A 25,308-nucleotide genomic window follows, 5' to 3' on the forward strand; every position below is an offset into this window, starting at 1 on the left:
TAAAGACTTTTTGGATTATGATTTGGTGGAACATTCAAAAGATTTTTAGAAAAAAGATAAAGTTTACTCCTCAACTATTTTTACTTGGTATTTTTGTTGACTTAAATGAAAAAGAAACTACTTTGATGTTGAATTTATTAACTGCAGCAAGGTTACTAGTAGGTTTATATTGGAAGAAAGATTCCTTGCCTACTTTAGAAGAATAGATATTTAAAGTATCTAGTTTTGCAGAAATGGCAAAAATTTCTGCTTATTTAAAGGATCATACACAAGAAAGATATATTACTGTATGGGGAAAGTGGATAGATTATATTCAGAAAAAGTATGGAATTAAAAAGTTTCATTTATTTTATGAATGAATATCAAATATTATAGGGAATTGTTTTATATTTATGGAGTTAAAGGTTAATTATGATATTTTTTTCTCTTTTTTTTTCTTTTTTCTTAATTATTATAATTTTTTTTTTTAACCCTGTATTCTGCTCTGGGAAGTGAAGGGAGGGGGGTTGGGGGTGGGAGGGAGGGTAAGGGGGGGGTTTTCTCTATTTTAAAATTTTATTGTATTTTTATAAATGATTGTATGTTTTAAAAAATAAAAAATTTTCAATAAAAAAAAGGAAAAACTGGGCATGCTTTTCTGCCTGTTTAAGCTCCTTTGAGGAAATATAATATTCTGCCCTTTTAATATTTTCTTCTCTGGGGGGATGACTTCCCACATTACTAACTTAACAACTGCAATGAATCACTTAACAACTGCGGCAAGAAAGGTAGTAAAATGGGACAAAACTCACTTAACAAATGTCTCCCTTAGCAACACAAATCTGGGGCTCAATTGTGGTCATACATTGATGACTACCTGTATTCAGTTTGGAAGATATTCTCAATTGGTGAACCAGAATTGCCTTTTAAAAAAAATCGGAAGGACCCTTAGGTGAAAGCAGAAACTCAGGAAATGCACAGCCTTTCGCAGCTCAGATCTGGCAGCTCTATTTTAAAGTAAGGTTGTCTTCTAAAGCGGCATTTTGCTGCTACAGACTAACGGAATGCCTTGAAAATATCTACAAACACACGAATAAGTGATTCGCACATTGTTTCTTTCCCTGTCTGTTCTTTCTCTCGCCACACTGGTCTTTCCACAGCATTCTTCCACCCGAGTCACGTTTTCCCCACCACAAAGCAACTCAGGGCGGAAGCAAGAGCAACGGGGAGCCCGTTGCCTTTTGCGCATGCACAGATCTTGAGTCTTCCTCCTGGAATGTCATCCACGCCCGAGTTCCAGGGCGGAAGACGCGCCAGCCCAGGCGGGACATTTGACTCTCTTCCTGTGTCGTCACTGCGAGATCCGGTGGAGGTGCCAGTATGGAAGCTGTGGAAGAGTTGGATGTTGATGTTGAGGGGGACTCGACGGTGGGACCTGCTGCGGAAGCGCAGCCTGGGTAAGAAAAGGCGAGCTTTTGGGCTGCCAACCTGGCAATCGGGAAGATGGTTCTGTTTTCCGAGGAGAGGCCTCGTGCAATGCCGTTCGTCCAGACCCTTTGGCGTTGCGATGGCTGGTTGAGGTCAGTCGTTCTGCTCTGGGGCTAAGACAGTGTTTCTCAGCCTTGGCCATTTTAAATTTTGTGGACTGCAACTCCCAGAATTATACAGCCGCCATGCGGGTCGGGGAATTCTGGGAGTTGAAGTCCACACGTCTTAAAGTAGCCAAAGGTGAGAAACACCGATCTAGAGCTTTGGCTCGTCTTCGGGGAAGATGTTTCATTCCGTCGGTCTCCCGGAATGATACTCGTGCTCGCGGGGTTAGGTAAAGCAGACTTATAAGATAATTTATCTATTCTGGGGTTTTTTTAGAAGACTAAAATAATGGAGGAAGGGAAGGAGACGCCATCTCTTGCACTCCCGAGTTATTCGCTTATATTTATAAAAATAAAGCTTTTCGCCGGTTAATTTTGCAAACAGAGCCTGGGATGGAGTGGTGTATTTGTAAAGTCTGGCAGCCTTCAAATGTTTCAGTTAGAGTTCATGATATCTTTTAACTATTTATAAACCTTGCAACTGTTGTCCAGACAAGAGGCACAACTTGGAATACTAGCTTTATCTTTATTGTAAGGTTACATTAACAGAATCTTGCAAGTCTGAATGTATCCCTCCCTTCTTTCACTTTTACTCTCCCCAATAGTTAAAATCTCCTTCAGTGTCAAATATTATTCATCACACTTTTCCTCCTGCTTCCCAAGGTTATTTTCACATACCATTGCACTATGGGCTGGAGTTTGATGGGCTTCTTAACATTATAACCAAAAATCTGTGTCTGTGCTTACTGCTTATGTCTTTCCCAGTAATCTTTCAGTGTGATAGAGATAATGCTGGAAGTTGAGTATCTATAGACTTCTTTGGAGGGGGTGAAGGATGAAAATGCTTTACTCTGTACAAATTTTGACTGTTGTTTAGAAGCAGTAGCAAAAGGACTGATAAATTCAGGAATAATTGATGAAATCTCATCTTGTTTCCCTATCTGTTGTTTATTAGCATCTCATGGATCATAGATTACTTTTCATCTCTGTGAAATAATTTACTTTTTCATAGACCTTTTCATAGATTTTCATACCTTTTGTTCCACTTCCTTACTTTGTTGTTTCCCATCAATCATTTGAATTGTTCCTATTCTTTAAAATTATTTCATTATTTTAAACTACTAAATAGTACAGTTAACTTTTCATTTTGACTCTCAGTTTGCATATTTTTATGGACGATCTTTTCTAACCACTGGCTCTTCACATCAGATGGTCCTAAATATGGCATACTGCTGCAACAATAACTGGATGTTTCACTATTTCGTGGGATTTATTTATTTATTTATTAATAAAATTTATATGCCGCCCAATCCCTAGGGACTCAGGGCGGCGTACAAAATTAAAACAACAAGTATAACAATTAAAAATGAATACATTCACACAGCATGTCCCAATCGAATCCCGCCCCCCCCCCCGGGGACATCAACCCCAGGCCTGCCGGAACAGGAGAGTTTTAATAGCTTTCTTGAAGGCCGGCAAGGTGGGAGTAGTTCGAATCTCGGGGGGAAGTTGATTCCACCACGTCGGAGCCACCACAGAAAAGGCCCTTCCCCGAGGGCCCGCCAGCCGACATTGTCTGGCCGACGGGACCTGAAGGAGGCCCAATCTGTGGGACCTCACCGGTCTCTGGGAACTATGTGGCAGTATGCGGTCCTGTAAGTAACCTGGTCCTAAGCCATGAAGGGCTTTAAAGGTGACAACCAACCCCTTGAATTGCGTCCGGAGACCCACAGGAAGCCAGTGCAGCTCGCAGAGGATAGGTGACACGTGGGTGTACCTTGGTGCACCCACAATCGCTCTCGCGGCTGCATTCTGAACCAACTGCAGCTTCCGAATGCTCTTCAAGGGTAGCCCCATGTAGAGCGCATTACAGTAATCCAGTCTTGAGGTGACAAGGGCATGAGTAACTGTGAGTAGAGCCTCCTGGTCCAAATAAGGCCGCAACTGCTGCACCAGGCAAACCTGGGCAAAGGTCCCCCTGGCCACAGCTGATAGATGTTGTTCCAAATTTAGCTGTGAGTCCAGGAGGACACCCAAGTTGCGTGCCTGCACTGAGGGAGGTAAATTTCCCCCCCTCCAGGACTAATGATGGACCATGAGAATGACCCTGAAACTGAGGAATTACAGATATTTGCTATAAAATAATGTAATAATTTTTCCAGTACTTGGCAGGTGCAAATAACCGGGAGCATTCGCGGAGTCCAAAGGATAGAAGAGTTTATTATTGCTACCTATAAATAAGAATTTAGTCAACTAATCGTCAAAGCTAATGGTCAAAGCATTAGATAAGGTTCAACAGAATTCAAGAGGGAGCTGGACTTGGGGTCTCTTGGGGCAATGTTTAATCCCGCTCTCTAGTTCAGCCTATTCTTGTCCTACAGTATTATTTGTTAATCCATATGTTCTTGTAAAGATAAATGGGTAGGATCAAGGGCAGAGCAATATATTAAATGACATTTTAAAAGTATTAAAATACCATGCCTGTGATAATCTTTATTCTTTGGCTTTTTGTTCCAGAAGTTACCAATATCCATCATCCAGTTTACTTCAAGATCACTACCTTGATTCCACTTGGAGAACAGATGTGGTTCTTGTAAGTAAACTACAGAATATAATGGAAGAATGAGTTATCACTCTTTGTATTTTCAGACAAATGTTTTATGATATGTTTCAATTTCCATCTACTTTGGTTTATAAACTACCATAGGCAGAAAGAAAATATTATATGCAGTGTTCATAAAAAATATTTAAGCCGAGAACAAATATGGCAGCTAGTTATGTGCAGTAGGTTTATGTATATGTTTTTTTCTTTTTGAGGCATGCATATTATGTTCCTTTTCCTGTTCCTTTTTGGATTTCTAAAGAAAGGATGAAATTTTACTAATTTATATTTTTAAACCATGTTTTACCTCATGTTTTCTGAGTTTTCCTACAGATATGCCTATTTTTTCACTTTGCATCTTAGAGGATTCCTCTTTCTCTTCATACCACTCCTGATATGAGAATTAATATTGTATAACTGCTATTTCCTTCTCTTAGCCTTGGAGTCTTGATAGTACAATTAGTGAAGAAAACAAGGCTGTCATTGAGAAGATGCTTCTGGAAGAAGAGTATCCTTATGTTACTAAAAAGTGAGAAAAAGCTGTAATGCAGATTTGTAATTCAGCAGATAGATATAAGGATTGTAACTAGTTTTGTAACAATTTGTTCCTCCTACTTATTTCCCAAGATACTTTCTTTTGCCAACAGTCTCCTAATTCTCTGAAAAAAAGAATTGTTATTTATGTCCTTGTTGATTAGACCTACAAGGACATAAAACATGAATGCTTCTTTTCATAGATTAGTATAACATACCTGTGTGAATAAACTCAGTTGTCTATGTGAAGAGGAAGAACTTGGGTTATGTACTGTGATTGTTTTGTCTACCACCAGTTTTTGTGATTCCTGGATAGATTTTTGCTTTTTCCATGTCCTGAAACTTATTTAAAAAAAGTATAAGAGGGAATCGCTAAATATTTGAAGGTTTGATAATGAAACATATGCAAGAGAACAACCAAGCTCAGAGAGCACCAAATACCTCTCATTTCAATCCCAAGCTTCAAATATTCTTCTTTATTATTTCTTCTGCAGGAAAGAAAAAGTAAAATTATTCTAATTTCACTAAACATGAATGGTGGTACAGAGAAATTTTATGTGTCTTATCTATGTTTTCTTGGGTTTCAGTTATAAGCACATTAAGCTTTCATTTAAGTCTGATTAAATGCATGTGGGATTCTTCATTAACCAAGTGTTGTGCAAGCATTATGTGGTGTTATTGCAATACTTCATGTGTTACAACTTACGCAAATTCATTGGGTTTCAAAGACACTGCTTTTAATAAAAAACTGCCCAAACATTCCTGTGAAAAAATTTCTCTCATGATAGTGTCCTTTCTGAAGTCCTTAATATATTTTAGATATTATTTGTCTAGCAAGTCGCTTCCAGAAAAAAATTGGCACGAGTTGAAGGAAATTGATAAAAAATGTACAAAAAGGTAAAATTTGCTCTGTAAAACTGTGGGGGGCCATCAATGTTTTTTAATGTTCTTTTTGATCACACTATTTTTTTTAAAGAAAGAATTTAATATTTTAAAACATACTTTCATTCTATAACGTATAAAAATTAAAACTGAAAATAATAGCTGGATACAATCAGAATACTGGAAAACATTTTAGAAATCTGCACATTATAAAAATAATTTTAGAAATATCTACTAAATATATAGTATTAAATAATAATTATTTTTCTTGTTTTTACTTCATAGTCCACACAAGAAAGAAACAAAAATCATGTATGTACTTCTGATGCTAAACCTAAGTTTAAGATTGTTGTTTTATGCATGTAGAATTTGTTGTGTTATTTATAAACACTCTAAAATAATTGAATTTCTTGCATTCGTACTGGATTGGATCCAAGATTACGTATTGCCCTTCTATTAGGGCAAAAGATTTTTAATATCATCCACACACTAACAACTCCCAAAACAGAATGGGGGAGTGATAGGAAATCCTATATGCACGATACTGCAAGTCTCAGAGTTTGAACCCAAACCCTTGTTTAAAAAATGTGACTTTTTAGATATGTAACATGCTCTTAAATATTTTTTTTGTAAAGGCAGTTGATCATACCGGTTTTCTTTTACGTCCTATTATTTAAATGCATGTGTATGAAATTAAGTATTTTGCTTTCTGATAGGCTTCGTTCACCTATCACAAAATCAGCAACTAGTTCACTGAAGTGGACAACAGAAGAAAAGGAAAAGTTTGAAGAAGGACTGGTAAATATTACAAATACTAACATTTAACGTAAACGGTTTTAAATACCACCATGTCACATAATTGTTTAAAAAGGAACAAGAAAGTACAAGTGCTCTTTGACTTATGACCACAACTGAGCCTCAAAATCCTTTGCTAAGCAAAACAGTTAAGTGAGTTTTGCCTCATTTTATGATCTTTCTTGCCACAGTTGTTAAATGAGTCACTGCAGTTGTTAGTAGCATGGTGGTTAAGTGAACCTGGATTCCCCATTGACTTTGCTTGTCAGAAGGTTGCAAAAGGGGATCACATGACCCTGTGACCCTGCAACCGTCATAAATACTACCAGTTTCCAAGCATCCTAATTTTGATCACATGACCATGGGGATGCTGCAACGTAAGTGTGAAAAAGTCACTTTTTCAATGCTGTTGTAACTTTGAATAGTCACTTAAGGAATGGTTGTAAGTCAAGGACTATCTGTAATTCTGGACCATTTACTGTAATTTTGGTGATAATCAGCCATCCTTCAGTCTTAACATTAAAACATTCTGTGTTGAATGAGATAACCTTGGCAAGCCAGCAGGGATTCTAAGATGCATTATCAGGGAAGTGTAATTCCTTGTACTGATTCTCACACTATTACAAAAATCCCCAATCATTTATAGCAAATTTGAGAGGGAAGATGGAAAACTCTTTATCTTCCGAGAGTAAGATATAATCTGGGTTTAGTTTCCTAATAAGGTCTTACGCATTTGGGGTTGAAAACTATTCTGAGACTCTTAGTCTGTTCTGTTAGCAAAGTTACCATGCTAAAAAGCTGACAAGGAAGTACTGTGGTTTGCTTTGGATCTCCATGATACTTTAGAGCAGGGGTCCCCAACCCCCAGTCAGTGGACCGGTACCAGGCCACAGCATGCCAGTAACCAGTCCGCACAAACAAGCAAAGCCCCATCCGTGGGATGCAGGCAGCACATAAAACCATGCACACTCCTGTCCGTGGAAAAATCTCTCTCCATGGAACTGGTCCCTGGTGCCCAAAAGGTTGGAGATCTCTGCTTTAAAGTGTGAACTTAACACCTGTTGACAATACAAGTAGTTCTCATTTAGCAGCCACAATTGGGATTAATTTGTTATTAAGTAAAACCGCAACTGTGCTTATGATCTCACTTCAACTTTCCTTTGCTGTTTAGACCTGCAAAGGTCTGAATGTGAGGACTGGTCACACAGTTTTTCATCACTGTTGTAACTGCAAATGGTCACTGAATGAGTTAGCCACCAAAGGAGGACTACCCGTAACTGTCAGCCATGAGAGGTAGTCCAATCAAGGACAATCGGTATTACTCGCTCTATTTTTATTGTAAGGTGTCCTTAATAAAATTTTGCAAGTCTGAAATTACCCCTCACATCCCTCAGTTATACTCTCCTGAGAACCAGGGAGGGTCTGGGGTGTTTTTACAACACCTTCCTCCTTCAAATTCACATTTTGTTTATCAGACTGTTTTCTAGGCTGAAGCTCTTCTTCCTGTCTCCCAAGGTTATTTCCACACATCATTACAGTCCCTTATAGTAGCCATGTTTAGATAAACTGTTATCTTTTCTGTATTCCCACCTCTGAATTTATATTTATTTTTTTGTTAGGCTAAATTTGGCAGAAGATGGACAAAAATTGCTATGATGATTGAAAGTCGCAACGTTCTTCAAGTAAAAAGCTATGCCAGACAATATTTTAAAAACAAGGTAAATTAGAAATGAGTTTTACTTGACAGGATGACAAATAGAAAAAGATTAGCTATAAGAAATAAATTGATCAAATCTATCCAGTATCCAGCTTTTTTTTTAATTAATATTAATTGAGCCACTGAGTGAAATATAACATCACATAAGTGGACTACCACTCATGCAGTTTCAAATTCTTCCAAATGCCCAAATTCTCTGTTGAAATTTTGAGAGCACCTGGTTGAGTTTGTATGTCTGCACCTCCTTTTTTCGCATTTTGTTTATAGGAGCAATTCTACAACACATTGCTACCTTGAGATGAAAACACTGACTATTACAACCTAACTGGAATTGTTTTTAACTGGAGAATGGGACAACATTGAGAAGTAGCTAGTTTATTTGTCTTAACTGGTGTTCTTTTTTGATCTGATTTTTTTAATTGAGTTGTGCCTTGCTTAACTCTTCTTAATGTAACCAGGCAAAAATTGATGGCTTGGAAAAAGTGAAGCAGCAGCAGCAGCAGCACTTTGGTGCTGCTCTTCCACAAAGCAACGAGGATGATGGAAGGAAGAAGGTGTCATGGGCACCAGAGCACTTAAGAGGTCGAGCAGACCCTAATTTAAATGCAGTGAAAATTGAAAAATTGTCAGATGACGAGGAAGTAGACATTACAGATGAAATGGATGAACTTTTATCCTGTGCGCATCTGCAAGAATCTGGAAAGCCTGAGATATTAGATATTCCAAAAAGCCCATCTGAGCAAAGCAATTGGACAGAACCTGTTTTGGATTCTGCTCACCACATGTCTGCTGTTGTCTTAACCAGGGACGTTACAAAACCAGAGCAAAACACAGATGAAACTGCAGTCTCCTGCTTTGAGAATAAAGAGCATCGGACTATAAAAATGGAGAATCAGAAGTGTGACGGAACAGGGTCTTCTGAAAGTCCCGACTGGTTTCCTAGTCCAGAGCTTTGTGAACAAAAGAACACAGCTGACAGCAGCACTCATTTCCTTCCTTCTGAACACCTTGGGGAAGAAAATCGGATGGATGCAGAGGAGCTTAAGTCACCAGATCAAGAAATAGCAATAGATAGAGGCATTATATTAGAAGAAGAAAAGCAAGCAATTCCAGAATTTTTTGTTGGACGTCAAGCCAAAACACCTGAGCGCTATTTGAAAATTAGAAATTATATTTTGGACCAATGGTAAGCATTATTGATGAACTGAAAGCTCACTTCAGTTCATCTGACTCCTTTGGACAATCAATTTGCTGTTTTTAAGGGGATCTGGTCAATGCATACATAGCGCTGGTGAAAAGAATGTCATCAGTGATAGGGTATGCAACAAACATGCTTCATGTAATTAACAGTTCGTGTATTTTTTGTATACTTGCACTGTTATATAGTGTCCATTTATAATACATGACTTGGTAGCCATCTGTGCCCCCCTTTTATGCACCCTAATGACTTCTAATTATTTACAAAACTGTAGAGCAGTCAGAACTACAACTGAGATATTACTGGCAGACTTAAGGCCAATCATTTTCTTGCTGCCCAATCTATCTCATATGGCTATTATAGAAATACTATTATTATATTTTTATCCTGTCTTTTTATATATAACTCAAGGCAGCAAACAAATTCTATCTCCTATTTTGCCCACATCATTAACCCTATAAAGTAGGTTTGGGCTGAGAGAGAATGTCCATCCATCCCAAGGTCACCAGCTGGCTTTCATTGCTTTTTATCGCTTCAATAGAAATTCTCTAAAAGAATGGCAACTATCCCATAGTTTTCATGACTGCCACCCCTGAAATTATGAGATACATTTAGGTATGTCAAATCTATATTTTTCATTGTGATTCCACTTGGTTTTAGGGAAAGAATCAAACCAAAATACCTGAACAAGACATCGGTACGTCCAGGGCTGAAAAATTGTGGTGATGTCAACTGCATTGGACGAATACATACATACCTGGAATTAATAGGAGCAATTAACTTTGGCTGTGGTAAAAAGAACACTGTTTTATTAGGTTTACATTCTGGGTCCTTTGTTTTTTAGAGGAGTCTCCACAGCAGCTCACGGCTACCAAAGACAGAGAGAATTCTACTGAACCTTTTCTTTTAGGAAGCACTAATAGACTTGAGGTGGAAGGAGAATAAAGATTAGAAACAGCATTTTAAAAATATGGTTATTAGAGTTGGAAGTCAGATGTCAATCTTAGAGAATCAAGAACTCGTAAACTTTCTCTTTTCGTTAACTCACGTTTGTATTTTTCTGCTACATTGTGTCCTTGTGTGGTAAAACAACAGCAAGGCTTTTTGTATCAAAAAGTATCCTGTTTAATTAAGGCAGTAGCTTTTGTGGGCTGAAGGCTACTTAAAAAACGAAGTGAAGTTTCATTAGGAGTTTTGAGTATATGCATGATTGATTTGGATTCTATATAAGAAGGTCAGGTCTGTTAGTTGATAACAAATATTCTATGACTAGTGTGCCAGAAAATGAAATAAAACTACTTTATCCCTGTGTAAGATATTGGAAACAAATTAGTATCTTTTGATAGATTAGTTTTCTTGTTTCTCTTCACTGAAATTTCTTTGTGGTCATTGGCAACAAAGGCACTCAAGATTTTTCCTCTTAAGTCAGGGATATCAAACTCGCAATGTCATGTGACGTGTTGTGACGTATTGTGACTTTTTCTCCATTGCCGGCAATGGGGTGGGTGCAGTTTCAGCATGATGCATCCGGCCTGCAGGCCAGCAGTTTGACACCCCTGTCTTAAGTGCTTTTTTTCAAATACTCCCACTTCAGATGCCAGAAATAGATCTGTTTGTCTTACAAATGAGTGAATTGTTCAGTGATTGTTCAATGCAATATATGGAAGAGGAAATATATGAATCCTAAACGTATTGAGTTTTATTATGACATCTTGTAATAATGTCACCAGAAGGAAAATAAGAGTAGAATCTTGGTCATTGCAAAACTGGGTTCCCATATCTATAACATAGTAGTTCCACCTGTTTGAGGCTGTTGTGGGGTAATGATTAGTCTGTTATTGCTGTGATATCTGTAAAAAAGTACCAGATGATCATCCAGAATTTGCAATAATGGACACTAGATTATGATTTTTTTTTAGTATATATATTGGTAATGGTGTTGTTTTCTGTTCTTAGTCTATTCTTTAGTAGAAGATAGTATGCCATTCTAGTTCTTTTGAATCGTTTTTTTCCTCACGTAATTGGCATTAGGTACTTAATCTGTAGAGTGCTTGATTTAATTCCGTAAGCTATGCAAAAGGATCTACTTGAAAGTATTTTTTTTTTTATGTGTCTGGCTAGAAAATGCAGTCTGAATGAACCATTTGCTGTTTTCTTTACACTTAAAAATACAATTGGTTGCTGTTTCTTTCCCCCTTCAATTAGGTTTGGGGATTTAATTGGATCTGGTGCCTGTGCTCTATAGTAGATTAGAGACAGATCCGAAAATTTATTTTACTAATTTGCTCATTGTTGTGTGTACCTAGCTACATTGTAATATCTCTACATCCTGGGTCCCCTTTTGTAAGCTCCTATGTAGGTAGCATCGTTTATGTAACTTTGAACAGTTACATATGTAACTGTTTATGTAACTTTTAATAGTTTTTACTCATTCTTTACAAGACTTTGCTGATTCTGAAGAGCATATACAGTAAATTGATTATTTATTTATTTATTTATTTTGGAAGGGATGCTCTGTTTAGTCACACAAACCTTGTGATTGGAAGGTTTAACTTGAAGGATAGTATTAAAATAAGTGCAAAGTTAACATTGTCATCAGCTGTTTGGTTTTTTGACCCTGGTGTTAGTTGTTTTTTGAGCATCTGTCTAAAGTGGAGACTGAAGGGCAACATCTCTTCACCTTTGCAGAGCAAGCTGTGTATAATAGACCACAGACAGTTGACAAAATACGGCCCAGGGAAGGCAAGGATGCCGTTGATGCGTATCAGCTCGTGCAACGCCTGCAATCCATGGTGAGATGGAAAACAGGGTCATCGCGTCTTCATGATCCTTGGGTTTATTTTTTTCCTCATTCTCTTATACGATGTTTGCTTGAGAATAATATTTATAGGAACGCAAACTTGAATGCATTTTTTCACACGCCGCTGAGATTTCTTTGACTTCATAAATTATATATTGGAGTTCTATACACGGTGCTCTTTTTGCAGAGATTTGGTTAAATTATATATATTGCTCTCGACTAGATTCTTGGGCAGGTATATAAAAAGTGGTTATCATTTTCAAGTCAATGTCTTTAAATTTGGAGGTGGGCAAAAATGGAAATCACTATTGTTCTCAAAAACTGAAGCCACCAGTTAATGCCCTGTCCAGGTAGTCCTCGCTTAACGATGGCAATTGGAACCAGAATTTCCACTGTTAAGCGATGCAGTTTATTAAGAGCAAAAAGTGGGGTGTGAATTATATAAATACAAGTTAAAACAAATTAGAGAAATCCTGCCGAGCATGATTTCAGGATTTTTTCCCCCTCAGCCTTTAAAACAGTGGTTCTCAACCTGTGGGTCGGGACCCCATTTGGGGTCGAACAGCCATTTCACGGGGGTCGCCAAACAACGCAGTCCGCCATTTTTTCCCCCTTTTCCTTAGCTGTGCTACTCCCTTTTATTCTATTGGCTTTTGAAAGCCAATAGAATAGACTGTCTTGAATAGAGTCTAATTCTATTGGCTTTCAAAAGCCAATAGGAATTGTCCAGGCTGTCTCTGCCCTGCTGAGCCCGCCAAAAGTCCCATTCTGCAAATGGTGCTGCGGTTGAGTAGTCCTCAACTTACGACCGGTTGAGTAGTCCTCGACTTATGACCGGTTGGGGGTCGCGGCATTAAAAAGATTGAGAACCACTGCTTTAAAAGAAGCTCAATTCGTAGTCACCTGACTGGGGGGGAGACAGGGCTTAAAATGAAACAGTTAGCAACATTCTGATTTGTTGCCCAATTGTTTTCCTGGAGTGGTTTTTTGTGCAGTCTCCTGCTAAATCCAGCCCATTTTCAAAGCTGTTCTTTCTTTTCTTGGCTTCTCTTTTCTCATCATAGTATTTGGTACAAATCTTAAGAATTGACTAGCTTGACTAAATAGGCAGACACTTGAGCCTATTTACATATTCCCCCCCCCCCCAAAAAAGCTTATTCAATAGCAAGCGAGGGAAAACGGAAGCTCAGCATGGCTTCTGGTATTCTTTCCAGCCCCTTCCTCTGGAGTTGCTGTAGGAGTTGTCTGTGTTTTCTTCTGCACTGCATCGTTGCATGCAGAATTAGGAAGCACAGGGAGGCTGGACAGAGTAACAGATGGGTCAGATTGGGTCAGCTAAAGTTCATGTGGCATCTATATTCATCAGCGGGTAAGTAAGGAGAGTGGCAATCCGGGTCACTGTGCATTACAATATTTTTTGTGACAGTCTTTCATAAATTATGAAAGGGAGCCCGCTGCCCTGGTGCACTTGAATAAACGTGTGCGTGCATTTCTGTTTGGTACAGCGTACGAGGAGGCGACGTGTGAGAGACCCATGGGGAAACTGGTGCGACGCCAGAGATTTGGAAGGACAGACGTTTGAGGTAATAACATTTTAGACTCCTGAGCTTGCTTGAGTATAGCTAGGATACCTTTTCCTGGAACACACCTGGCCCAGTTGTAGCCATGCCTCCAGGTGGGTCTTTCAGTGTCCGGAAGTTGATGGAAAGGATGTTGGATACCCCTCTTGATTTTTGAAATATCACTCCAACTTTGGGGGTTGGATCTGTGGTGGGATTCAGATATGTGAACAACCGGTTCTCTGTGGATGCCTCTTCCGGAGGTCCATTCTGGACCTGGGCAACAAAAAATTAGCTACCGGTTCTGTCAAAGTGGCGTGAACTGGCTGAATCCCACCACTGGGTTGGATGAAGGTCGTTTAGAATAGGGATCTGCAACCTTGACAACTTTAAGACTTGTGGACTTCAGCTCCCAGAATTCCTCAGCCAGCATAGCTAGCTGAGGAATTCTAGAAGCCGAAATCCACAAGTCTTAAAGTTGTCAAGGTTGCAGACCCCAGGTTTAGAATAATGGTTAGGGGGGCACAGACTTGTAGCCCCTTAAAAGTGAAGAATTCAGGAAAGGAATATTTTTCATTTACCGTATATGCCGGCGTACAAGGCGACTCGGCATATAAGACGACCCCCGTCTTTATCGCCGAGCCGCATTTCTAGAACATCGTCTTATACGCCGGAAACTACCAGTATTTCCGGCGTATAAGACGACTCGGCGTATAAGACGACCCCCATCTTTGGCGCCGATTTTAGTGCACACGGAAGTTGCCTTATACGCCGGCATATACGGTAACCATTAAAATATTAAACACGGCATTATCTTTTAAAATCAGATATGGGATTTTTGTCTTTTGAGATTATATTCCTCATAAGAAATTAAGAGTTGTGGCCATCTTATCATAGGTAATTTGTAAGCTTCCTTTGAGCCCCCTATCATTACTAAGCTAGTTGAATGCTTTGGCCTTGTTGATTATGACTATCCAGTTTTCTTAGCCAAGGTTTAGCTAGCATATGGAGAAACAGATCAAAGTACAATCAAGATCCAGTTTGGTATTGTGGATTAGGTACTGGACTACAGATCAGATGTTTTTGAGTTCTAGACCTCCCTTAGGCATGAAAGCCAGCTAGATGCTTTTGGACCGGTCCCTCTCTTTTAGCCCAACCTACCTCACAGGTTTGTTGTTGTGGGGAAAATAGGAAATGGGAACCTTCATTATGTATGCTATCTTGAATTGACCATAAATAAGGGCAGGCTAAAAGTAAAGTAGACATACTTAGCATAAGGTACATTTTAATATTAAAAATGTCCTTACTCAATCTACCAATGGGAAAGTGCAGAATGTTCATCCTTTTCACTGAAAGAAATTGTTTTGACTTCTCTAGAGGGGATTTGTGCATTCCTGACACTTAAGTGCATTTGACATAATGTTAGTTTAATTGTGGTAGCAGCTGTTAGCGTTGGCTAGTGGGACAACTATATTAAGCATTCTCTAGCTCCCTGATTTCTTTGAGCCTAAATATATTTAACACTCGGTATTAGGGGGTTTACTTAATGCATATGTTTTGTTTTTAGCATTTCTCTGCTGAGGAGCTAGCAAAAAGGAGAGAAGATCAGAAATATAAACTATCAAAAGCATTTAAAGGACAAAGGCACACCAAAAGGTTTTTTTTTTTTTTTAAATCTTGTAAAATCTCTTTGGAAAAAATTGACCGGTAAGATTTTAGGTTTGAAAGTTTCCTGTCAGAAGAATTTAAGATTAGTATTAATTGAGTGAAATTCATACTATAAAGTCTGCACTGCAGTAAAAAAAAAAAGATCGAAATATGCCCATGGATTTTTTTCCCTTGTACGTAAAAGTGCTTATTTAAACTAATCACGAACACTTAGGATATTGGAATTAAAACTAAAAATATGAAGAAATTGTGCAGCGTTTAAATGTTTTCTTTCCATTAGTTTTGTAATTTCAGATATTTCTTTATTTTATTCTATAGTTCATTTGATCCCTTTCAGCTGATCCCTTGTTGTTCCTACACAGAAGAAAAACCAGTAAGTATGATTTAGGAGAGATGAACCTATTTTAGTCTACTTAAGCAAACTTTTCTTATAATTTTTATCTTTTCAGGAGCCATTCAAAGTGACAGTAGCTGCAGAAGCACTTCTGATTATGGATTTGGTAAGACCTGTTCTATGGAAATAAATAAAATAGCTTCAAATTCATTAAAAGAAAGATTTAAGTCATGATTAAATAAAATTGCAATCTTTTTGGTGCATTATAAATGCACATTAATTAATGAATGACTGATGTTATACTGAAACTGATTCTGCTATCATGGTTAAATGCATACATTTTAGTACAAGTTTAACTCTTAATATAGATTTACAGTGTAAATAGCCCATTTTTATTTTTATTGGCAGCTATATTAAAAAATAATGTTTTGATGTCTCTGAGAGAGACTGTCTTAATTATTCCTGCAAAAGTTGTCTCAGATATATGTACTTTATATGACATCTTACATATGACACATTACATCCCTTAAGTTGTATTCAGTAATTGTAAACTTCATCTTCTAACATATTTTCCTGCCTGTTTTACTTGTTTATCAATTGGGGACAATAAGTAAAACTGCATCTCAGTATACCTTTTTCTTTCTGAGGAGCTTAGTCAAGGCAGTAACCTCTCATCTACTAATTTTCCCATCTGTAACAATTCAAGAGAAAGTACTTGTTTCATAGAGCTTTATCACATGGGCTTATATTGTCTCTAAGCACAACACCTATGTACATAGTTGGGATAAAGTGTCCCAATCTTCATAATTCTACCTGAATTTTTCTTTTCTATATATATATTGGGGAGAGAATAAAAGATAGCCAACATTTTACGAATGATTTCTCCCCCCCCCCCCTATATTTTTAGCATGCTCATGTTTCAATGGCAGAAGTAATTGGTTTGCTAGGTGGAAGATATTCTGAAACTGATGGAATAGTTGAAGTAAGTACCATATTTATTTTTAATTTTAATTTCTTACCAATTTGTTATGAATTATAGACATCACGCTAAGTCATTATAGGAATGCTTTCCGATATATCCTCTAGGGCAGGGGTGTCAAACTCAATTTCATTGAGGGACGCATCAGCATTGCGGTTGCCCTCGGGGGGCCGGGTGGGTGTGGCCTATTGGATGGGCATGGCCAGCTCTACATCATTCACATGATGTCTGTGGGGGCCTGGGCAGGAGTGGGACAGATCTGAGGGTCTCTGGCAGAAGGGGGTGAGACCGGGGCAAGTGCCAAGGCATGGTCCATTGGAGGAGCTCCACTGCCTGCTGAAACCCCTCCGCCAGAGCCCATCAAGCCGGATATGTGAAGTAGGCGAGGGCCATTTGCTGGCCACTTCCAGGCGATGGTGCATTTCTTCATTCCTCACAAAGGGTGACACCTCCCCAGCATGCGTCCAGGGGGCGGGGCCGACATGGCAGGAGCTGGTTCCTCGCTGTTTCCAGATGGCCTTGTGGAGCTAACACTGAATGTGTTTCAGCATAGATGGTCACCACAAAATTGTATATTGACTCCCGGCCGGCCAGGGCCAAGGCAGTGGGGGCCGTTCTCTCACTGTTTCCAGGATGGCTTCGTGGGCCACATGAAACCACTTCGCGGGCCGCATCCGGCCCCCAGGCCTTGTGTTTGACATGTCTGCTCTAGGGAAATAAAGAAACAGGGAAGCAGTTCTGTTATTACGTAAGGGAATAATTTGAAATACAAAACTTTTGAGTACAAGAAATGAGTTACAGTGGACTAAATTGAAGCAGAGCATATTAAAATATCCATGTAGGAGCATCTGTTTAAGAGCTTGATCACTGTACGTTTGGAATTCAGGCATCCATTTTAAAATAGAACATGTTGTTCAGAATCCTAAAAACATTCGACTATAGGGTCCCCATTAAATCCTCCATATTTGCTAACTTGCAGGTCTGTGCAGCAGAACCCTGCAATAGCCTTAGTACAGGATTGCAGTGTGAAATGGATCCAGTATCTCAAACTCAAGCATCAGAGACACTGGCTGCTAGAGGTTACAGTATCATTGGATGGTATCATTCTCATCCTGCTTTTGACCCTAATCCTTCCATACGGGATATTGATACCCAGGCAAAATACCAGGTAACCTCTTCTTGCTGAACAAAAAAATAAATATAACTCATAACTGTTGAAAGCTTAATGCTGTTTATTCATTAGCTACATACAACTTTGAATAATAAAAACTACCACATGCCATTGTTATTGATACATTTGCATTCTGATTGATTATACGCAGAGACAGAAAGGTATATTGTATTTTGTTTACTGCATTTTTATTTTTCTCCAGAGCTATTTTTCCAGAGGTGGCTCAATGTTTGTTGGAATGATTGTAAGTCCTTACAATCGAAATAATCCTCTTCCCTATTCTCAGATCACTTGTCTTGTAATTAGTGATGAGACTAGTTCAGATGGATCCTACCGTAAGTGCTTTTTAAAATAATCCTCTCTGCTATGGGTTTTATTTCAATGTGTTTTAAAAGCAGGCTTTGGAGAGATAAGAGAAAGAGTCATTATAATTAAGCTATGCTTAATTAGAAATCTTGGGGGCGGGGAAGAAAAATAAAAGCTAGTTTTTACAAACTGAATGTTAATGAATGAATTTGAATCTAAGCACCAAGGTGCTGGAGTCATAGGAATCTGTGACCTTTGTTTGCATTTACAGCGAAGCAGGCTTTGGGGTTGGGAGTAAGTATTTATTTATTTATTTATTTATGAGACTTATATACCGCTTTAAGTGCAAGCACTCTCTAAGCGGTGTACACCAGTAAGCAATGTATATATATATTTACATTGCCCCCAACAATCTGGGTCCTCATTTTACCTACCCCGGAAGGATGGAAGGCTGAGTCAACCTTGAGCCGGTGAGATTTGAACCGCTGACCTGCTGAACACAGTCAGCTAAAGTGGCCTGCAGTACTGCACTCTAACTGCTGCGCCACCTCGGCTTCCCCTACCCTGAATACCACCCTATATTGTGGAGCAGCTCCCCAAATTCTCAGAAATGGCCATGCTGGCTCAGGAACACTGAAATCTTGCACATTTTGGTCTGCCATACATCTTATGGGAAAACAGTGAATTCTGATAAATGTTGGAGAGAATGGAATAAATTATGGGCTTGTATAAGCTTCCAACTTCCGTCTTTTCTTTTCACTTCTGTCTAGGTTCTCAAAGGAGGTTAATGCAGACATGACTAGAGAGATCAGATAGTACAGGGGGTTCATACATACATAGTGAAAGGGGAAGCAGCTATCAATTTTAAGAGTATTTAACTAAAATCTGGATCGTGTGACAGTGATACTAGACCCAGTTGTTTAACCTTGGGATGAGCAGTGCAGTGCTTAAAGGCACATCAGTGGTCATAACATTCCTAGGAGACATCTATACATCCCAAACTTAAATTATATAATTTAAAATATATTTAAAAAATTATCCCAAACTAACAGAATTGAACATTTCCCCATAATATTTATGGGAGGCAAAAATGGGCAAGATTATATTATATTGTTTGATTTGGGTCTTTTTTTAAAAAAAAAAAAGTCTATACGGGCAAGATTATATTATATTGTTTGATTTGGGTCTTTTTTTTTTAAAGTGTATTTAACAAAGGGGGAGCATCTGCATTATTTCCTGACACCTGAATAGCTTAGTTGTTTTGTTTCTTCTTTGTACTAGAATATTAGAACTCAAATTCAGTCTGAAGTTCAACCTGTCAGATGGTTGCTAGCATCTGCTTGACTACATTCAGTAACTAGTATAGTATATAAATTATCTTTTTGTCTTTAATGGTCTAGATCAGTGATGGCGAACCTTTTAGCGACCGAATGCCCAAACTGCAACCCAAAACCCACTTATGCATTGTCGGGTGCCCGGTGGGTGTGGCCCATTGGGTGGGTGTGGTCCACTGCGGTGGTAATGGCAGACTGGGTGGGACTAAAAAGTTCAATCAATTCCAACTTTGCAAGATCTTTTTTTTCCTGGGAGAAATTGAAATTGATTGATAGATTGAACTTTTTTTTTTGCACATGGCGGCGGAGGCCTAAAGTGAAAAGGTTTTATAAAACCCAGCTGAAGGCCTAGGACTGGGGCGACGATGTGCGTGCACACAGAGAGGGCTCTGAGTGCCGCCTCTGGCACCCATGCCATAGGTTTGCCACCAATGGTCTAGATAAATGAACATATGGTTGTCTAAGTGTCTGAAATGCCCACATACAGGAAAATTGTAGAAAGCAGATTTTTTTTGGGGGGGGGGGGTTGAGTAATTTAGTTAAATCCAGTTCTTAAAAATATTATCAGCAGAGCAGTCTAGTTAAGTTGGAAAAGCTAAGCAAGAGAGCATTTATAAAATTTACAGATTTGTAAAATCCGTATCTAGCCTTTAATCTCTTGATATTATCAATAATCCTTTGTAAATTGATATCCAAAGCATGAAGACAATTGAAGCTTGTATAAATTGGAGTATGGGATTATCTGTGATAGAAAGAGGGGAGGAAAAGAAATTAATATCAATTTCAATAATTAAAAGGTTTGAGTAGCCAAGATGTCGAATGTTTCCATTTATAATCAAATGGCTTTATAATTTGTATAATACATCTCATTTTTGAAATTAACAAGGCATGCATTTTCTGCTCAATTATGCTATGGACAAGCAATTAAATGAGCAATTCGACACAGATTTGAACCTGATTTTAGAACTTAAGCTAATTTGGTCTTTAATTAAGATAATTAGATCAAGGTCTTGATGTTATAAACCAGTGTTGTTGATTTTTGTTAGTACAAATAAAGGGAGGTGAACAATACATTTTAAATGGAAGAGAGCAGCATTTTTTGTGTATGATGCTGTATAATGTGATATATGTTTTAATGGCTTACAGGCCTGCCATACAAGTTTGAAGTGCAACAAATGTTGGAAGAACCTCAGTGGGAGCTAGTATTAGAAAAAACACAGTGGATAATTGAAAAATACAGACTCTCTCACAGGTGTGTAGCTGCTTGAATTTTGGAATCTTTCACGTTAGTCCAAATTAGTATGTATTTCAAGTAAAAAGCACTTTCATGTATCCTCTGACATTTTCTTGCCATGTTTCATTCAATAGTTGTGTGCCCATGGATAAAATCTTCCATAGAGATTCAGACCTAACGTGTTTGCAGAAGGTAATCATTATAAAATTCTTTGTTTCTCCCCTGAAATTTCAGGCAGCATCATTGTGCCTAATCTTCAGTTGGATTCTGATTTCAGTAGATCTATTCTAAGTATGACAATTTGTGGCATTGGTTTTTCATCATCTGTGCTAAGTGTATCTAAATCTGGATCCAACCTGTTAAACATGAGAGAAATTGTGCTAAAAATCTGTGAATTAGTGGTTACATATTTGCATATATTTACCATTTCTTTGCTGAGGCTCGCAAGCAATTGACTCTTATAAAATACTGAAATAAATGAAAGTTTGACAAAATAGAATTCTCTTAGGTCAGTGTTTCTCAACCTTGACAATTTTAAGGCATGTGGACTTCAACTCCCAGAATTCCACAGCCAGCATTGCTGGCTGTGGAATTCTGGGAGTTGAAGTCCACATGCCTTAAAATTGTCAAGGTTGAGAAACACTGTCTTAGGTAGATTAGACTTGTCTTCAAAAACATGCAGCCTGACTGTCTTGATTTTCATCAAGATGTATAAACCTTAAATAGCTTCAAATGGCCAGAATTCTACCCCAACACTGCAGAAATATTCCTTGCGGAAATGAATGCTCCCATACTGAATCCTCTCACTTTTATTTTTTCCCATAAGTTGTAGTCTACATGATTTTGTTTACAATGATCTGTTGAACATTATATGAATTTTACATACTTCTAGTTAAGGTTCTTCAGGCTTAGGGAGATCCTGGTTGTTGTTGTTTTTTTTTTACACAGATATTTCATTTAGCATTCCAGGAAGCTTCCTTTGTGCAACAGTTGAAAAGTGAGGACCAGATAGTAGATTACATCTAGCTCCATAAATCTGTTGATGGTTCCTTTATTTGAATCGATGGAACTAAATATACTCTACCATTCATTCAAGTGGCTGATTCAGACCATACAATAAATTGGCAAGGTGGACCAATCAAAATAGGCTTGGCACCATTTCCAAACATCAGTCAAACAATATTTCCCAAGAAGCTTCCAGTCACCAACCAACACCCTGCCCCCCCCCCCAAATTCAAATGCCACATAGACTATAAAATGCTGCATAGTGAATTTGGACTATTGGTATCTCAAGTAATTCTTATGTAAACTTTGATGGGTAAATGATGTAATAAGAAACATCATTACTGCAACTCTTATTTTAACAAGCCTCACAAAAATTGCCTCTGTTCAATGAAAAAAAAAAGGGCAGGGCACCACGAAACACGTTTCTTGGATTGATGAGAGGTGTTTGCAAAGCTATTGGCATTTGATACGGCTTTCTATATATAGAATATTTGCACTGGGTAATGTTTGACGTATTTCAGATATAATCACATATAACGCCTCTAGCAGAATTTGAAGTACAACTACATTAACAAACTGGCTATTCGTCATGAAGAATGTTCACTGCAGAAAAGCAATTTATTGAATCTGTGATAGTTATTTGTGTAGTTATTTGTACTGTGGTATACCTGTGATATACATTTGTATATTTGGGCATAAGGTCTTAATAGGTTTTGGTTAAAGAATCATAATAAATGTATAGTTGTTCTCCCCCTTACCCCCATCTCCTAAATGTTATTAAAACAACTCTGACATTATTTTTGTCTTTATTCTTCCATCTTAAAACTAGCTTTTGGAGTGCATGAGGAAGACTCTGGACAGTGTAGCCAATAGCTTCATTGCTGAAGAATTCCTGACACAGTTAGAAAACCTGTTCCTTTCAGCCTACCAAAATGAGGAATGGACCGATACTGCTGAGGAAAATAGCATGTGTCCAAATGACCTGCCAACATGATAATACTGGAAAGAAAAATTGACCACTTTATAATGAAATGGCCATTGTTGAACGTAACTGAATCCAGTGTGGCTGAAGAAAATTACTGTTAATGAAAGACAGTATGAAGCAACCATGGTGAACTATCTGACCTCTGGCATAACTTCTAATCTTCTAAAATTACAGTTATACAGCAGGAAAATGAACCATTTACCAGCTCACCACTTAGGCAGAAGCTGTCCATCAATCTAAAAAATTGAAGCGATAATGTTTTACTTGGATCAAGCGCTATTAGCTCGATATTGAAATAATTATATTGCCATTCTGTTTAGGAAACACCACATTATGTTAAATGTATACTCCCTAGATACTGTCACATGCACTTCTATTTTATAAAATAAGCTATACCAGAGGTCCCCAACCTTTTGGGCACCAGGGACCGGTTACGTGGAGAGGTTTTTCCGTGGACCGGAGGGGGCGTGGTTTTGTGTACTGCCTGCATCCTATGGATGGGGCTTTGCTTGTTTGTGTGGACCAGTTGCTGGCATGCCGCAGCCTGGTACTGGTTCATGGACCAGGGGTTGGGGACCCCTGAGCTATACTATATCCTTCTAAAAGGGCAGCAATCAATTTAAAAATGTATCAGAATTATGGATAATCTCAATCTTTCATTTGTTGGTTGTTGATCCATGCCGACAGTATTTGAAGGGAAAATTAAGATTGGGTTTACCTTTGTACCACATTGTGTTGAACTGAATTGAATTGAACAGAACAGATTTGTGGTGTTTAGCATGTCTGTAGAATGGGATGTTCTTAATGGTATGGATCTGAGAAGAGACACACAAAAAAAATCCTTCTCCAAGTTCTATTAAACTTTAAGCCCACAAACCAGAACATATGCCGTGTTATAAAATACAGACACGATACAAGGGAGAAAGACTATGTCTAAAGCAGTGGTTCTCAACCTTTTTAATGCCGTGACCCCCCCCCAACCGGTCGTAAGTCGAGGACTACTCAACCGGTCATAAGTTGAGGACTACTCAACTGGTGCAGCACCGTTTGCAGAATGGGACTTTTGGCTTGCTCAGCAGGGCAGAGACAGCCTGGACAATTCCTATTGGCTTTTGAAAGCCAATAGAATTAGACTCTATTCAAGAGAATCTATTCTATTGGCTTTCAAAAGCTAATAGAATAAAAGGAAGTAGCACAGCTAAGGAAAAGGGGGAAAAAATGGCAGACTGCGTTGTTTGGCGACCCCGTGAAATGGTTGTTCGACCCCAAATGGGGTCCCGACCCACAGGTTGAGAACCACTGGTCTAAAGGCATAGTAGAAAGCTTCAAAATTACTTTACAGATCTCTCTTTTTTTTTAACCTGAACATCATCTCCAGGCTAATGTGCTGTATCTTCACCCTAGCCTTTCTTGTTCCATTGTGAAGCCAAGTTCCTTCAATTGGTGTGCAAATTGTGCAAGTACTGCTGAATAGTGAATGTATAGCACTTTCTCACTGAAAGTCAGCATATATTTGATTTAGTTAATTGCATGCAAGGCTCTTAGATCATACCACCCCATATAGAGTTGCATTGATATGAAGTCTAATCCATACATTTGTTCCGTCTCCAGACTATTAACGTCAATCAAATTGCATGTGATATAATGGCTTGTATGTCCTCCTGAGATCCTAGCACGGCACTGAAACCACTGATTTCTAGAAGGGAAGGAAAACCTCCCAATCTATGTATAGAATTTGCAGTCATTGCAACATAATTTTATTGAAAAATGTTTACATTTATATTGTGTGTAACGAATATTGTAAATAGCGTGCCTTTGTACAGAAAGAATGACTGAACTACTTTACTTTCATGTAAAAGCATAGTACAGGTATATTTGCCCATTGTGTGTGCATTTTTATGGGGAAGTGAAAGGAATTAACCACTCAAATAATGGAAAGAGCTTTTCCTGGCAGTGTTGTATCTCCTTAATGACGTGAAGATGTTTAAAAGATTCCCTTGTTTCAAATTGACCTAAAAGGGAACTTTTCATATAAAAGAAATGTAATACAGGTTAAGTTTCTTTGTGTTTGATTCATAGGATTGCATTTCAGAGCTGTGCACAGAGCAGTTCCATTAGCTGTGGATTATGCTGTCTATTTCAAATGCACTGTTAAAGCACATTGTAGGTTTCTAGCTGCACACGCAGCAAAATTGGGATTAAAAAAAAGTTGACTATTCATCATGTATAAATATTGCATAAAGAACTTACCACTTTGGGCATTAAAAATGGGTGCCTGAGTAAACGCGTGTTGTAATTGGAAACAACTTGTTTATAATGACTTTCCATGGAGACTTCATAACTTGCTGCAGAATAGTTATTGCTCAGAAATGCCGCAATTAATTGTGCTTCAAACTTGGACAGAGCCACTAGAGGGCGCTGTGCAATAACTGATGCCTAATAAACTCCCTTGGGGCTTAGAGAATAGCACAGCACTCTTTTCTAATTACCCAGAATTTAACCAAACAAAAACACTGCTTTATAAAACCATATAGCTGGGAGGAACCGGCTACAGAAAACTTACTTTTTTTTTTACATCATATAAATTTGAATAATGGGATTGGGATTTCACTATTCCCACAACTCATTATGAGA

The 25,308-nt window shown here is 38.3% G+C and overlaps 1 protein-coding gene across 7 annotated transcripts; it reads left to right on the top strand.

Moving 5' to 3' along the window:
* The first annotated feature begins 1,311 nt into the window (after positions 1–1,311).
* MYSM1 (Myb like, SWIRM and MPN domains 1) lies at positions 1,312–23,729 on the top strand. 7 transcript variants are annotated; one of them, XM_039319875.1, is made up of 20 exons: positions 1,312–1,436; positions 4,089–4,164; positions 4,611–4,681; positions 5,527–5,604; positions 5,875–5,901; positions 6,306–6,387; positions 8,004–8,102; positions 8,560–9,287; positions 9,960–10,090; positions 11,988–12,091; positions 13,605–13,682; positions 15,226–15,314; positions 15,645–15,699; positions 15,776–15,826; positions 16,568–16,642; positions 17,619–17,807; positions 18,013–18,145; positions 20,597–20,702; positions 20,819–20,876; positions 22,519–23,729. In XM_039319875.1, the coding sequence occupies exons 1-20, from the start codon at positions 1,360–1,362 to the stop codon at positions 22,681–22,683; spliced, it is 2,472 nt and encodes an 823-aa protein (XP_039175809.1). In that variant the 5' UTR covers positions 1,312–1,359; the 3' UTR covers positions 22,684–23,729. The 7 variants fall into 7 exon arrangements, with proteins under 7 accessions (XP_039175809.1, XP_039175812.1, XP_039175807.1 ...); XM_039319876.1 differs by having other exon boundaries at positions 1,424–1,559; XM_039319878.1 differs by lacking the exon at positions 5,875–5,901.
* Positions 23,730–25,308: the final 1,579 nt, after the last annotated feature.

Source organism: Crotalus tigris, unplaced genomic scaffold, assembly GCF_016545835.1.
Source record: "Crotalus tigris isolate CLP2741 ecotype Arizona unplaced genomic scaffold, ASM1654583v1 scf7180000023617.9722795, whole genome shotgun sequence".
Lineage (NCBI taxonomy): Eukaryota > Metazoa > Chordata > Lepidosauria > Squamata > Viperidae > Crotalus > Crotalus tigris.

Coding starts and splice junctions, on each gene's coding strand:
- MYSM1 (XM_039319873.1), top strand. CDS start 5,276: ATGTTTTCTTGGGTTTCAGTTATAAGCACATTAAGCTTTCATTTAAGT. Junction 16,643..17,618: donor AAACTGATGGAATAGTTGAA/GTAAGTACCATA, acceptor GCTAACTTGCAG/GTCTGTGCAGCAGAACCCTG. Junction 17,808..18,012: donor ATACCCAGGCAAAATACCAG/GTAACCTCTTCT, acceptor ATTTTTCTCCAG/AGCTATTTTTCCAGAGGTGG.